The sequence below is a fragment of the Sinocyclocheilus grahami genome, unplaced genomic scaffold (genome assembly GCF_001515645.1).
Source record: "Sinocyclocheilus grahami isolate Dianchi unplaced genomic scaffold, SAMN03320097.WGS_v1.1 scaffold31.1, whole genome shotgun sequence".
Classification (NCBI taxonomy): Eukaryota; Metazoa; Chordata; class Actinopteri; order Cypriniformes; family Cyprinidae; genus Sinocyclocheilus; species Sinocyclocheilus grahami.
In genome coordinates, this window is record NW_015505210.1 from 2,776,698 (window position 1) to 2,793,622 (window position 16,925).

General features: G+C 38.7%; 1 protein-coding gene across 4 annotated transcripts; it reads left to right on the forward strand.

Moving 5' to 3' along the window:
• The first annotated feature begins 7,185 nt into the window (after positions 1-7,185).
• LOC107574564 (plasma membrane calcium-transporting ATPase 1-like) lies at positions 7,186-15,245 on the forward strand. Of its 4 annotated transcripts, none has more exons than XM_016261031.1 (3): positions 7,186-7,204; positions 11,378-11,791; positions 14,743-15,245. In XM_016261031.1, exons 2-3 carry the CDS (start codon positions 11,602-11,604, stop codon positions 15,015-15,017), a joined length of 465 nt encoding a protein of 154 aa, XP_016116517.1. In that variant the 5' UTR covers positions 7,186-7,204; positions 11,378-11,601; the 3' UTR covers positions 15,018-15,245. The 4 variants fall into 4 exon arrangements, with proteins under 4 accessions (XP_016116517.1, XP_016116502.1, XP_016116512.1 ...); XM_016261016.1 differs by lacking the exon at positions 7,186-7,204 and adding an exon at positions 9,829-10,096; XM_016261026.1 differs by lacking the exon at positions 7,186-7,204 and adding an exon at positions 10,754-10,789.
• Positions 15,246-16,925: the final 1,680 nt, after the last annotated feature.

The following is a 16,925-nucleotide window of genomic DNA, read 5'->3' on the forward strand; positions in this document are numbered from 1 at the left end:
CTTTTTGCTCATCGTACCAATCAAAAAACACAACACACACAAATCACATCCAGGATTTTTCTATACTTATTTTGGCAATACCTTCACTATAGCCATAACCACCATAGATTATGAGAGGGCGATTATAATATTATAATAGGCCTACCCGATAAATACATATGGCCAAAAATTTTATTACCCATTGTTCTCTTTGTCATTTGGATGGATGACAAAAAGTTATATTTTTAGTCAGCCTCAGCACTCATTAGTGTCAATGTTAGGGATGGCCAATCAAATCAAAGAAGGCGGGGCTTTATTTTGCGTGACGCTTGTTTTTATGGTCAAAGAGTGCAAGGTAAAATTAAGATGCAAATAGATAAACGTAATATTTAACAACTTGTTATTGAATATAACAAAATGTTATATTCAATGATACAAACTTCTCGACATTTTTGTCAAATCATTTTGAATTGAAAATACAGGTTCCCTCTCATAGGCTCACTTCAATGCTGCGATGACGTCATCGCTTTGGGAACACCTTCAGTGTGACGAATGTCTGAAGCCCTTATACCATCACCAAATAGCGCTTAGCACCGCCCCCATAGCGCATGTAGGTGAGCTATATAGCGTGCTGCGTGCTATTTTCATCAGATTTAATTTCCTTCAGGAAGCGAATCATCTGTCGCCCATAGGAAAGCAAAAAAAAAAAAAAGTTGCGTACTTAGCTATTTCTCTAAAAGAGCAGTTTACTCCACTTCAGTGGACACGATGAGCTACAGGAGATGCATCAAGCCGTGTGACAGGTTCATCGCAGGAGGAGACACTCATGACAGGTGCGTGCAATGTTTGGGCCTACAGCATGCCCAAGCGGCGCTTAGCAGCCTTTCTGATTGTCAACACTGTGATAGCCTACGGCTAAAAGCACTGTGCTCGAGGTTCGCGGCCTTCTCAAATAAAGTAGGCCTCGCGTCTAACCCCCGCTATCCCGTTTCTGCGGTTGCCGAGGCGCCGCACGAGACGGTCGCTTGGGGTGACGCATGCGAGCTGAGGCGTTTAGAGGGCGAGTCAACGGAATTTTCTCCTTTTCTCTCGCTCTCTCCGGGCCATGTGCAAGCGCTCGAAGAGCGCTACGGGGATCCCGTGGTCTTCGTTAATGACAATTTGTGGCCTACCCCGGAAGCTCGCGATGCGATGTCTTTCGGTTGTATGCCATATGATGAAGACGTGCTGTCCACAGCAGCCTCTGATCTGGAGGATTTATTGGGCAAACTGTGCAGTTCTCTCCCTCCGAGTGGACAGGAGAAACGCACTTCCCCGTCTTACAGTGAACTATTAGACATTGTAATGCGTGCTGTGGATAAGCTGGGGTTAGAGTGGGATAGCGAGCCGGCGCAAGCTCAGTCCCAGTCGAAACTGGACGATCGATTTTTGTCCAGCCGCACTCCGTCTCAGCCCCGTAGGCCTCTCCCCTTTTTCCAAGACCTCCACTACGAGGTTTCGAGGTCTTGGAAACAACCTTTTTTGGCGCGTATCGCTAATCCCACCGCCACTGATTTCGCCACGGTTTCTAAAATGGCGGCTCACGGCTACGCGGCGATGCCGGCCGTAGAAGAGACTCTCGCGGCACATCTCACGCCAAATTTCGCTCCGTCTTGGAAATTACGCCCTCTACTACCGTCCAAGTCGTGTAGGGTTACTTCCGCTTTGATCAGAAAATCTTACATGGCCGCTGGGCAGGCTGCAGCTACACTCCATTCTATGGGTGTACTCCAGGCTTATCAGGCAGACGTGCTCAAGGAGCTGGACGAGGGAGAAGGCTTGACTCCAGAGGCCGTTAAAGAGCTCAGACGAGCTACTGACTTGACGCTTAGGGCTACCAAGCACACAGCTCGGGCAGTGGGCAGGTCCATGGCAGGGTTAGTGTCAGCTGAGCGCCATCTTTGACTTACTCTCACTGACATTAAAGAGAAGGACAGAACTTTTCTCCTGGACGCCCCCATTTCGAGTGACGGTCTGTTCGGAGACTCGGTCACTACGGTCGTGGAGAAATTTAGAGCAACGAAACAGCAGTCAGCTGCGTTCCGTCAACTCATCCCTCGCAGGGCTAGGGAAGTGGAATGTCAGCCACCTGTGGCTCGCTCACGCTCTTCGTCCTTACAGCACCGCGAGGTCCGGCGGCATGAGCCACCGTCTAGGTTACCCCCTCGTAAAGACTGGGGTCCTAGGTCTCACCCACTGGCTTACGCACGGCAATGCAAGCGAGTAGACCTGAGTTCGACCATCGATCTAAAGGATGCATACTTTCACATCCAGATCGTCAGGAGGCACAGGAAGTTCCTCAGGTTTGCTTTCGAGGGCAAAGCATACCAATACTGTGTTCTTCCGTTCGGACTAGCTTTGGCTCCTCGAACGTTTACAAAATGCATGGACGCAGCTCTGGCCCCGTTGCGGCTCCAGGGGGTCCGAATTTTGAACTACCTAGACGATTGGCTAATACTAGCTCAATCTCAGGATCAGGCACGGATACATCGAGATCTGGTACTCGATCATTTGAGTAGCCTAGGGCTACGGACGAACCTTCAAAAGAGTGTCCTGCTGCCGTGTCAGCAGACGACCTTTTTGGGGGTCGACTTGGACGCTTGCACGATGCGGGCACGGCTGTCTCCCGCTCGTGTGCAATCAATACGGACCTGTCTAGGTCAGTTCAAGACAGGGCGCCGAGTACATGTAGGCCTGTGTCTCAGGCTGTTGGGTCTGATGGCGGCAGCATCCCCTGTAGTTCAGTTGGGCCTGCTTCACATGCGATCATTTCAGTGGTGGACCAAGAGCCAGAACATTTCGCATCACTGTCACCCGCTTCGCAGAATTACGGTGACACGCAAAGGCTCTCGTACTCTAAGCCCCTGGATGAGACCCCAGTTCTTTCTGGAAGGAGTCCAGATGGGGACGTTGTGTTGCCGCAAAACGGTCACTACAGACGCGTCCCTTACGGGCTGGGGAGCGGTCCATCAGGGACATCCAGTCAGTGGAGTCTGGACAGAGGTACATCGAGACTGGCACATAAACCGTTTGGAGATGCTTGCGGTTCTCCTGGCTCTCGAACAGTTCTTACCCCAACTGAGGGGTTATCATGTGTTAGTCAGGACAGACAACACGGTAGTTGTGTCGTACCTCAATCGTCAAGGGGGATTATGTTCTCGCCCCCTGTACAGGCTGGCGAGGCGTATTCTTCTCTGGGCTCAGACAAAGTTCCTGTCGATCAGAGCAGTCCATATCCCAGGTCGCCTGAACTCAGGAGCGGATCTGCTCTCGAGACAGAGTCTACAGAATGGGGAATGGAGATTGCACCCCCAGGTGGTGGATCTTATATGGCAGAGGTTCGGCCGAGCGGAAGTGGACTTGTTCGCTTCAAGCATGACTACGCACTGCCCGCTTTGGTTTTCCCTGTCTCCCCCGTCGCCTCTAGGTCTGGATGCTCTGGCCCACGAATGGCCCCCGCCACTCTTAAAGTGTACGTGGCGGCCATATCGGCAGGACATGCACTCGTAGGAGGTGCTTCGGTTGGTCGTCACACCCTGGTGTCACGTTTTATGCAGGGTTCAAGATGGCTTAGGCCTTTCCGCCCAGCCCGAGTTCCATCTTGGGACTTATCGATTGTGTTGGAGGGCCTGACAGGCCATCCCTTTGAACCAATGGAGTCGGTGTCAGACAAGTTACTGACCATTAAGACCATTATTTTGGTGGCTTTATCCTCCCTTAAGAGGGTAGGGGACCTGCAGGCTCTCTCCATTAGTCCTTCATGTATGGACTTTGCACCAGGACTGGTAAAAGTCTTTTTGCGACCTAGGCCTGATTATGTTCCTAAGGTTGCTTCAACTCCGTTTCGCTTTCAGCAAGTGGTCCTGGAGGCTTTTTCCCCAGCCGAGAAGGGGTCAGTTGCCCTGAATCTCTGTCCGGTTAGGGCACTTAGGACCTACGCTGACTGTACGGCTCAGTGGCATAGATCTGATCAGTTGTTCGTGTGTTTTGGTGGTAAGAGCAGAGGTTCTGCTGTCACTAAACAGCGGATGTCACACTGGATAGTGGAGGCTATTTCTTTGGCCTATGAGGCGCGTGGTTTGACTTCGCCTCTAGGGGTGCGTGCTCATTCTGCAAGAGCAGTGGCTTCTTCTCAGGCCTTCTTTAAAGGGTCTTCGTCGGAAGATGTTTGTGCTGCGGCAGGATGGTCCTCTCCTTACGTATGTAACCTTGGATTTTACTGTTTAATTTGTTACCATAGACCAGGGCTGTACAGTGCGACAAAAACTGGTCTGTGCGATGAATAAATTCACGCGTGCGGTACAGTTTTGTATGTTCATAACACAGCCGCTTAATAGTGTGAAGTGATTTCTTGTGCTTGTTTGTGTGTGTGAGATTGATTATACTTAGTAGTTAGGGGTGTGCGATATGACGATTTTTGATCGTGGACGATTAAAATGTCTCCACGATCTGCTTTTGAAGAAATATCGTTGTATCTGCTACAGCGCACATTCTATCAGCTGCAGTTCTGGCGCCTCCCTCCATCTCAATATAATGTACAACGCCACATGCATTCACATCAGTGTTAGCTCAGCGGTAGTTACTCTCACGGGACACTGCACTTATGCGCAATCACAAAACTACATTATTTCCATTTGCTTTAAAGGAATACCGGTTAAACATTTAATTCACCGTGCTGTTCTGCATGCGCTTTTTCTGAGCGTGTACTCATGAAGCGCGCTCACACTGAGAGCCTGTCAAAATGCACCTGATTATTGGACTAAGTTGTCTTTCGCATCTGATTGATTTATCTAATACTGTCAAAAACACACAAGGTTTACATAAAAACACAGTTGGTTATGTCTAAAATAAAAGTAAACAGTTGGGAGAGAAATGCGTGCAGCTCTTAAAGGGGCAGTAGCTACTAAACATGCTGCCGACTGTCATTAAAGGGATAGTTCACCCAATATTATTTATTATTTATATTTATATGTCATTATTTACAAACTCACATTTTGTCCCAAACCTGTATTAATTTATTTTTGTGCTGAACACAAAAGAAGATATTTTGAAGAATGTGAGTAACCAAACAGTAGCTGGTCCACACTGGCTTTTACAGTAGGAAAAAAATACCATGGAAGTCACTGTGGACCAGCAACTGCTTGGTTACCCACATTCTTCAAAAATAACTTTTATGTTCAACAGACGAAATAAACTAATTCAGGTTTAAAACAACTTAAGTAAATGATGGTATAAAAATGAAACACTATTACAGAATTGAAAGACAGATGACATCATTTTCATGTTTGGTGAACTATTCTTTTAATGTTAATAAAACAACAAAACAGAAAAAAATCACTCACTGCTCTTGACTGATGAACTTATCATCAGTCAGTTGCTTTTAAAAAAAGTATAATTGATGTATGTAGTGTATATAGTGTTTTATTTTAATATTTGTTCATTGAATTTTTTGAATGTTACTGCTAAATACTGTACCTGAAAAATAAAGCACTGTTTGTTTTATTTGTATATTATGTGTATTTGTAATGTATATCTTTGTTCTTGTTTTCTAATAACAAAGATAAAATACTAACAAAGATTTTTATCTTTGCTCATTTTGGCGAAAATGTCTGCCAAAAAAGTTAACATACAGCCCTGCCATAGACATTGCCCTACCCTGCTCATATGGTATTACTTTTTTTAAATTAAAAATGCATTTTTGCAGGTCTTAAAAAAGGGTCTTAAAAAGTCTTACATTTGATTTTAAAAATCCTACAGACAGATGTAGCTTTGCACACTGCCAGTATCTAGAATGATTTTGATCAGAATTTTAGTGTTCATAGCAGGGACATAGCATTTTGTTGGAGAAAGCCTGAAACCACAGAGCCCCCAACAAATCCAAATTTAACCCCTGTACACACACACACACACACACATTTACTTAGCTATGTAAATGGGGACATTTCAAAAACTTTCAACCTCTGTAGCACCAGTGCTATGTGAAAAAAAAGTTAACATACAGCCCTGCCATAGACATTGCCCTACCCTGCTCATATGGTATTACTTTTTTTAAATTAAAAATGCATTTTTGCAGGTCTTAAAAAGTCTTACATTTGATTTTAAAAATCCTACAGACAGATGTAGCTTTGCACACTGCCAGTATCTAGAATGATTTTGATCAGAATTTTAGTGTTCATAGCAGGGACATAGCATTTTGTTGGAGAAAGCCTGAAACCACAGAGCCCCCAACAAATCCAAATTTAACCCCTGTACACACACACACACACATGTTTACTTAGCTATGTAAATGGGGACATTTCATAGGCGTAATGGTTTTTATACTGTATAAACTGTATATTCTATCGCCCTACACCAACCCTACACCTAAACCTACCCCTTACAGGAAACTTTCTGCATTTTTACAAATTAAAAAAAACCTTTGTTTACTTTATTTTTATACCAGTTTTACAGATGCGGACGTCCCCATAGGGAGTTTTTTTGGAGATTTTGGTTTAGCTCACTTTTGGGTACAAATTTGTCCCCAAAATATGGTTAGTAATGTGCATAAAGTCTTTATAAGACAGAGATCATAAGGGCCCTTTGCGCCCAGTGCTATTTGTGTCGCCAAGAGGATTTTGCATTGATGGCAAAATTACTTCATAACTGCCGTTTAGCATGCTTTCTGCTTTGTTGGTCAGTGAGCTTTGAGTTGGATTCGTCTTCAAGTTATGTCATATTTGTAATTTGATGGTGATAAAACAGACCATAATGGCATAATAGCAACATTTTAGCCAGTCAGGGTGCGAATTATGGGGAGTTAGTCAAAATCAGGTTGATGGGGTCTTCAAAAATACTTTAATATTTATATACACGTTACTATGTACGTTTTTGTTTGGATAACCACGAAGTTTCACAGATGCTATGCTTGTTAAATTATATCACGCTCTCTGCCAGAATATTTTTGTGAGTTTGCCTGTCTGTGCTCTCTCTCTGACCCTCCCTTTCTCCCCCCTTGTGCTTTTCCCTCTTACCTTCTGTGTTCTCTCTCTCTACTCTCGGTAGTCTTACCTCTCTCCATCTCAATGTATAGGCCTACACGCATGCGCACATATGTGTATTACTTCTTGGGGTTCAAATGGTGAAAGATGGTGGGGGCTTGTCCGACCCAGGTTATTGAGTTGGGTCTGTCCTTTGGCTCAGAGTTGAGGTATCCATTTTCCAGATGTGCTCCTAATATGGCCAGAACTTCCTGCCCATGTTCCCATTTTGTATAAAGTATATGTATTCTACATCCTATGGGCTCTAGAGGTATCAGGAAGGAAACCCCTTTGTTTGCTAGACATTCCTAAATGCAGTGTTGGGAAGGTTACTTTGGAAATGTAATAGGTTACAGATTACAAGTTACCCTACTTAAAATGTAATAAGTAGTGTAACTTTTCAATTACTTTATTAAAGTAATGTAACTGATTACATTTGATTACTTTTTTATTACTTTTCTAAATTTCTAATGTTTTCAACTGTTAATCATTTTCAAACATGTAAACCAGGCAGGGTTAAACTTACAATATGTGCTCAACACTGATAACTGTCAGACTTTCGAAATCCTTCATCACTTGAATTAAGATTATAATATTTCATTTTAAAGGAGACATTGGATGCAAAATATCTTAATTTGCGTATAAATGTGTCTTAGCAGTGTGTGGACACAACCACCTTACAATAATACCCCAAAAACCTAAACAGTCTCAATTATAAAGCCATTTTGATTTCGGAGTGAATACCAGCACTCTCTTCCACCTTCAATATCACGATGGAGGTGAGACCCTTGAGCAAGGCACCAAACCCCCAACTTTGTTGGTGTGTGTTTACGGTGTGTGTGTTCACTGCTGTGTGTGTGCACTTGGATGGGTTAAATGCAGAGCACAAATTCTGAGTATGGGACACCATATTTAGCCACGACAATTCAATTCACTTTCACTAAATTTGTTAAGCTGCTTCAGTGTACAACTGTTGGCGCAAGCTACATTAAAATGATTATTACATTTTGAATATGTATATTTTTCTTACAAAAACGCATCGATTCGCTACAGGAGGCCTTTGTTCACCCCCCGGAGCCGTGTGAGACATTTTTTTTATGGATGGGCGCTTTTTATTTAACTTGTTTTGGACTGATGCATGCAACACCCGCTGAGTGGCATTAAACAGCTTGAAAGATCAAAGACCATTTTTAATACAACTCCGATTGGATTCTTCTGAAAGAAGTATATACACCTAGGATGACTTGAGGGTGTGTAATTTATGGGCTAATTTTCATTTTTGGGTGAACTAACCCTTTCAAATCATTCTGAGGTTAAATACATATTTAAAATCATAACAAGAAATAGTTTAATAGCTATGATACTGTTTTTTAAATCAAAGCTTTGCATAGCTATGACAGTAAACGCTGGAATCTAACAATGCCTTAGAAAAAACAGTTATTCTTAAAAAAATAAACCATATACATAAGCATGTTATAAACTTCTGAAACATTGGTGTTGCATATTTTAGAGTAGTCACTGCAACTCAATTAAATCTGTATGTGGGAGTGTGTGTGGAAAAAGTCATATGTAACCCCCTTTGTAATCCTTAACATTAACAAGTAACTGTAATTTAATTACAAATTTTTTCTTAGTAACTGTAACTGATTACAATTACTTTTATTTTGTAATTAAATTACGTAATTCCGTTACATGTAACTAGTTACTCCCCAACACTGCCTATATGATGTAGTGTACAATTCTTGTTGAATGAACCACTGCACCACCGCAATGCAACTATATAACAGGGCTCTCAAGTCTCACGCATTCACCGTGAGACACGCATTTCAAGCAGTTCACAGTTTTTAGTGGGCGACAAAAGACAACTTCGACCTATTAAACATCAAATTACTTACTTAAGGTAAATCCTTAAAAACTATTGAAAGACTTTGACTTTTGTGACGTTTTAAAGCACTAGATATTCTTCATTCAAGCCAGTAGAGACTGGATCTCTCTATACAAAGTGTATTATGATAGAGCTTGGCCTATGTGAAAAGTTAGCCTATTTCTTTGTTGGAAAAAATAGCCTTCTGGTAAGGTGTTATGTGATGTTTGTTGTCATACAGCAAAAATATACAACACTAGACATATTAGGTAGTAAAAGTTCTGTACAGATATAGAGATATATTTATTTTGTCCTTTAGAATGGCAAGTTATTCCTGTCAAATGCTCATTCATTAACATTTCTCACTTATTTGCTTAATTTAGACAGTAGGATTCCACATCTGACTTGCAGAGCATCATGCAGCATCACAATGTGACTCACACTCCTCATTCACAGCATGAATAAATATAGATTTTCAGTATTCTGTCACAGAAACGTTCACAAATTATTTCCATATCCATTTTATTTTTGAGATAATTTAGTTTGAAAGTAGTGTGTAGATATTCTTTATCAAAAGATAATCTTACAATACCAGTTTGGTCCTCACATAAATGATGCATAAAACATCTAATAGTGACATTCAGGCTGTTCTTTCAGCCTTATTCTTGCATTTCTTTAATTCCTCTTTTACTGGTACAAGTCTATTTGTGATTCAAATAAATGTACCAAATAAAAGCTTTTTGTATAGAGCAGAGCAACTCTTGTGCCTCAGGCTTTATCCGGCTGCACTTAGTTCCCCCAGAAGTCTGAATGAACTGAGGGTACTATCTAGGAATGAGTGAATATGTGTGTCTGTGTTCAACAGCGCATAGTCTTCCCTACGGCAGCAGTGGCTCTGTGTCTCACTACTGCCACAGATTGACTAATTAGATTAAGCAAGAAGCTTTCCTGAGATAATCATTCAGCAAGCCATTTCCTCTAGTGGAGACTGTGCTCCTCAAGACCGTCCACTGAAGGTCAAATAATTATAGTAAAGGAGAATTTTTGGCATTTCGCTTTGTAATACAGACTTTGCATTGTTTGGAGTAATTGTATGTGACGGTGAGTCGCTCAGTCTCTGAAAGCAGCACCTTGACTGTGCTGGTCGAGGGGCTGCATTTGTCTCGTTGTTGCCGGAATGGACATGTAAAACAAATCTGTGAGTACTTTTCCGTCTGTTTTATGATAAGGATAATAAGTGATAAGTACTTTGACTATCATGTTTTGTTTTAGTTTAGTGCTTAGTGCTTCTGTAAAATCATTGTTTTAGTCATTTGTTTGGCAAGACCAGTTTTCTTCTGTAACTGGGAAATAAAAGACTTATTTGATGCAGATAAAAAGGGAAAGGTAAAACTCCAATCGTTTTGTGAGCAAACATTTAATGATCAAATAAAAAAGCGGTGCTTTAAAGTCTTAAAAATGCTAATTTATTCAAGATGACCCAAACATGTTTTGTTGTCCGTGACCTTTGAGAGGGCTTTAGATGTCACTTCAAAGAGCCTTTGAATCTCAACATAATTTACAATTATAAAAAAATCCTAGATTTCATTTCTGATTTTGGTGAAAATTGTTTATTTGGTTTTTATTGTATTTTATTATAATTACCTAAAACTAAAGATAAAATATTGAACTAAATGACCATTAGAAAAACTGTCTTTATAGCTATCTGAAATAAATGTAATATGAAGCACTGAAATTACTAGAAATAAACTAAAACTGAAATATTGTTAAAATAAATGTATTTTAACTAATTGTAGAGATCCGAAGTGGTTATCTGATTCTCCGGTTGGGTTATGGAGCAGAGGAGACAGGTACCTGGGAGCCCAGAATGAAATATCCTAATATGGCAGTGGTATGTCTTATGACCATTGAGTAATGTCTATGCCCAAAAATATAGCAAGCGCAGCAAAACACAGCAGACACAGCAGGCACAGGATGTTCTGCTTTTCAATCTCACAAATATTAATAATAAACAATATTAATATAACACTGGTTCAATCATTTGTTCATTCAATTACACTTTCTTTCGAATACCCTCTAAAACGTTATTTCCCACTCTATTTTTTTTTTCGAACACAACTTTTGAATCATGTCTATTGTCTTTGGCAGGTCTCTCTTCTAGACAAGACGCTGGTTTTATGTAACAGAACTAATTTTAGCATTCCATTCTTTAAGCAGACGTAACGGATCTTTCCACTCAAGGGCCATTACAAAAGCCAACTGTCACTTTGCATACCTAGTATCAACATCATCTTTAACCAGTGACATAAGGTTTGATGTGACTTCCTTTGTTGATTGACAGTGGTATCACTTGATCTGGCAGATGTGACTGTCCATGAAGAATCACATTTTATTTGGCTTCAAGTGATAAATGGTTATATAAGCTGACACGGGAATGATAGAGCATGTAATGAACTTGCTTTCGTTTTTTTTGTTTTAGATGCAACTTGGTGCAAACCTGATGATTTGACCTCCTGTGACTCTGATCAACCTAAGATGAGAGAAAGTACACCAGAAAATCAAATGGAAATGGCATTTGAATTACATCTGGTGTGTCATCAGAAGAGTCGGTTTTTGCGTCCCTGAGGAATTAAGTCTGGATATTGTCACTGCTTACCTCAGGGGAAGCCACTTCTCCATTTTTTGGTGCACTTCAGCGGGACTATGGCCAAAAACTCATTCCGTAGGTCGAAATACAAGACAGAGGCCAATCATGATGGAGATTTTGGCTGCACACTCAAAGAACTTCGATCACTCATGGAACTCAGAGGGACAGATGGATTACAAAGGATTCAGGATTGCTATGGAGATGTTCAGGGACTCTGTTCCAGGTTAAAATCATCACCAATAGATGGTAAATATTTCCTTTGCTACCAATGTTAATGTTTATGCATTAAATGACACTGATAAAATGCACTGTTCTTTTATCACCAAAATTAATAAATAAATAAAAATGGCTAAAAATGTATATTTAGTTAAATTGGAAAATGTATAGAATTTGCCATTTTGGCCAATAGGTTGATAATTATTTTCAGATTGTAGCCGATAACTAATAAATAGTCAATATTGAATTTAAATCAATTAAAAATAAAACACTAAAACCATCAGTCATTTTAAATGTTAAAAGTGAATTTAGGCACCACAACATTATAATATACAGTATAAACATGGATATTAGTTTTAAGATTTGCTTAAGACTGCATTTAACAGTGTATACAATTGTGTGCTTTTAAACATTAACTATAGGTGAGCTTTAACTGACCATAAACTGACCATTTATATCTAAATATAAAAACTGAGGAAATAAGCATGCACAATTAAATATCCAATATCAAGTAATACCAATGCATTTTAAAAATCTCTAATTAGTTGCCAAGATGGTACCTATATATCATGCATTCCTAGAAAAAAATAAAAACATAACTTTCAGCTTTGCTGAGCATCAGTTCTTATTTTACCAAATGGTTTAGTGATGCTGAGGCTGGTTTAGCCTGGTGGTTATAGATCTGAGCTGAGCAAAGGTTGTATGTTCAAACTTCATGGGGGATGATCCATGACCTCTCACCATTTCAGCCTTGAGCAAGGCACTTAACCTCAGGCTCTTCCTGGAAGACTGTCTCCGTAACAAGTGCAGCGTAATCGCTTTGGATAACTGTGTGAGCTAAATAACTAATTAGCAATTAGAAGTTTCAGACATCTTTTCCATGTGCTTTTTCCTTTCCCCATTAGCACTGTAACTTTCATCAAGGACCATGCATATTTTAGCTTTAAAAGACTCTCTCAGAATTTCCCTTTGACAGTGGAGCAATAATGACATATAATGAGGTACATAGTTTGTCTGCATGATCCAGTTGAAAGGCTGTGTCTTTAAGAAGAAGTTGTACCACTTTATACAGTCGCTAATCTGTTAGCATATCTATTTTTGACCATATTATGAAGGATTTCCATCAAGCAAATGTAGTTTACCTGGATATATTCCATTTTTCAAGTCTAAATCTTGTCTACAGCATATCATTTTGCATTATCATTATGTCACTTTAAAATAAGTTCCATGTATTTACATTAGTTAACATGAACTAACAATGAAAAATACTTCTACAGCATTTATTAATCTTAGTCAATGATTATTTCAACTAATACATTATTAAAATCAAAGCATTAATGCATTAACTAACGTTAACTAATGGTACATTTTATTATGAAGTGTTACCATTATTTTAAACTATTGACAGCCCTAATAATTTCAGTTATTATTTCTGTTTTATATCTTTTTCTGAATCATTCCAAGTGACCCTGGTTAGGAATGAAAGCTACAATGAATAATATGACCAATATTTTAAAAGGTATATTACAGTACATCATTTATAACTACATTACAGTTATAATGTGTCAATCAGCTGACAAAAGATGTTTAACTGCGAACATTATTGCCTTTCTTGTTACTTTCTTTCTTACTTATTGCCTTTCTAGTTACTCAGGTTATCAAAGTGACCATCATGTCATCTTGGATTTTACAGTTCCTCTTTTTGCTTATTTCACCTTTTTATTCATCTCCTTCAGTGCTTCTAGTTTAGACTAATCTGTCTTTATATTATTTCAACGAGATCAACTCCAATCATTTGTCTAACACCATGATCAGCTTATGTTTCCCTTGATAATTCCAGCGAAATATGTTTACACTCTCCTCGTGTGATTCTTTCATTTAAGATTTTTATGTGTATTATAAATACACAATCTGTCTGTTATGAAAGAGTCCTATCTCTTGTTAAAATCAGACCTTGATTATTGCTTTTTATGTCCTATTTACCTTGTCATCCATCGATATTTTCGATATGCAGTGGCTTACCACTCCGCACTGACAAATTTAGCTGTGTCATGAGCCATAACAGACTGTTGTAGTTGTGACAGGTGGGACCAGATCAATTTACCTCATGTAATCCCACTCACCTTAAACCGAGGCAGGTTCTTCATTGCTCCGCTTCACGCTAATCTCACAGGCCGATGCTCTGCTGCATGGGGTTTACATTCATTTTTGCCCTTGCCAACAGTGGCTAAACCTTTGAGGGGGCAGAGGACTAGCGTTTTGTAATTGAGCAAGGGAAGGAAGAGAGGGATTACACTGTGTTAGCGTTCAGGCTGTGCTCTTGCTTGCGTGGGGAGTGGAAATATTGATATTTTGTGGAATCCATTATATTTCAAATGAAAAGCAAAGTAAAAACCCTCTCTAAATCCAATTCAATTTCTCAAGTGTTTTAAAATTCAACTTGATCCATCTGTCATTTTTTAATATGTTATTTAAATCATCAGTATGTTTTCCCTGTACTATTTCAAAATGTGTTTTTAAATGTGCAGTTGCAAACTCTGTACTTATAGATACGCCATAAGGATATTTAGGTCATCTAAACGTCATATGTAATTGAAACATGGTCATTAATAATTATCTTGAGTGACCCACCAGAAATATTTGTACAATCCGGAGGTGTTAAATTATGCTGTTAGATATCTTGACTGTAAGGGTATATCTTATTTTTATATGGTGTAATAAAAATGGTATAATATTTTTACAACCAGAACAGTAAGCTTATTTGATATGGTAAAAAGGCACACACAAAAAAAATTACATATTTGTTGTGGTTATTTGCTTTTTGCTCCGTTTTATGACAGTAATCTTAATAATTTGTATAATCTATACCTTAATAGTTTTTTTAATAAAACAGATTATTGGAGTAATGTTCAATGTGTTACTTGCTGTTTGTTTCTGTACCAAATATCTTAATGTTTATTCTGCTCTTTCTCTCTGTTTAGGGTTAAGTGGTCATTCTGATGACATTTCAAGAAGAAAAGAAGAATTTGGAAAGAATTTTATACCTCCTAAAAAGCCAAAAACATTCCTTCAGCTAGTGTGGGAAGCATTGCAGGATGTGACTCTAATTATTTTGGAAGTTGCAGCCATAATATCTTTAGGCCTTTCCTTCTATAAACCTCCTAATGCAGAGAGAGAATGTGAGTATCATAGGGATTTTAAGCTCACTATGAATAATATACCTCTGATTCTCTTGCTCAGTGGTGCTGTTGAATAACAATGAATTTGAAATTGTAACATATCCTGAAGGTGACGTAGTGCTATTATGTATTCAGCTCACTCAGGGCCTCTGTTTTAGGGGGGAAAAATACTTTTACCTGAGCCCTGCTGTGCATTTAGCCGTAAAATCCTGCAAATCATGTTATTTTGTGTTTGCAATTTCACAGTCCTTCACTTCCTTCACACCCTGCTTACCCTGCTTGGAAATGCAACTATGCACCTCAAATATCCCATTAACATTTTAGACATATATAGTTCAAGTGTTTGGGGTTGGAAAGATTTTTTAAATGTTTTTGAAGGAAGCTTAAAAAATATATGCTCACCAAGGCTGCATTTATATTAAAAATACAGTAAAAGCAATACTATTGTAAAATATTAACTTAAAATAACTGTTTTGTGTGTTAAGATATTTAAAAATGTAATTTATTCATGTGATGTTAAAGCTGAATTTTCAGCAGCCATTACTCCAGTCTTCAGTGTCACATTTTAATATGCTGATCTGCTGCTAAAGAAACATTTCTTTTATTATCAATGTTGAAAACAGTTGTGCTGCTTAATATTTTTGTGAAAACTGTGATAAGTTTTTTCAGAATTATTTGATGAATAGAAAGTTTATAAGAACAGCAATTATTTGAAATAGAAATCTTTTGTAACATTATAAATGTCTTGACACTTTTGATCAATTTATTGTGGTCTTCCAGGCTGATTTATACTTCTGCGTGGGACCTACGCCGTAGCCTTTACGCCATAGGCTATGCGTCAGTTTTCATTTATACTTCTGCGTTGTATGCACCAAAATATGAACCAGACTGCTTCATGGGTGCATGTGCACTTAAGATACATGGTTTGTGTTGGCCACAATTTGTTGTTTGTTGCCAGTCATTTTGAAACCAAATTTGCCATTTCCCCTATTCAACCTGTTATATTAATAATTTTGTACATTGATGAGCTTATGTAGTTCATTATTATATTAACACATTTCAGTATTTGATATTAAGTTAATTTTTTGTTACTTTTGTATGACAAAACTAGTTGAGAACCACTGCAGGAACATTACATGAAATAGCAGTCAGTGACATAGTTCAGTCAGTAGTTGATCTTTCAACTAATCATTGTGTGTCTTTCTTTCTTCATGTATTGAGAGAACAAGTTGTGAGAATGTCCTGTGAACATATGGTTGAATCTAGTAGCTAACTGTGCTCTTTTCATGCTGATTAGCAGTAAGAAGATTAGGGCCTACAGCTCTGCTTTTTCCTCTTGTCCACATACAAACACATACAGGCAGACACATGCTGTAAATCTCCCGTGCATTTCCTCTTCTTTTTCTCTGCACATGGTTTTAAACAGTTTTTAAGTCTTCTGAAACAACACTTCACACATAAATAAGAAGTCAGAGTTGGAGTTGTCGCCATTTAGCACAAATATTTTGACATACACAAGCATTCAAAAGTTTGTGGTGACATTGTTTGAAAGTATTTACATTAACAAAATGTAAAATGTTGCAAAAATTTTTTAAAAAAAAGTATCACTGTGTTTTTTTATTTAATATAATATACTGTTAAGCAATATAAAGCAAAATATTAAGTTTTCAGCATTGACAATAATGATTTCTGGGTCATGTGACATTGAAGACTGGAGTAATTGCTGCTAAAAATTCAACTTTCCATCACAGACATAAATAATTTAAAAATATATAAAAATAAAAAACAGTTATTTAAATTGTAATAATATTTCACAATATTACTCTTATTTTGATCAAATAAATGCAGTCTTGGTGAGCATAAGAGACTTTCGAAAACATTAGTCTTATTGACCCCCAAACCTTTAAACAGTAGTGTATTGCATTCTGGTGTTCATTTGGGCAATATGACTTTAAATTCTGCTTGCAACATTTCTGACAGCCTAA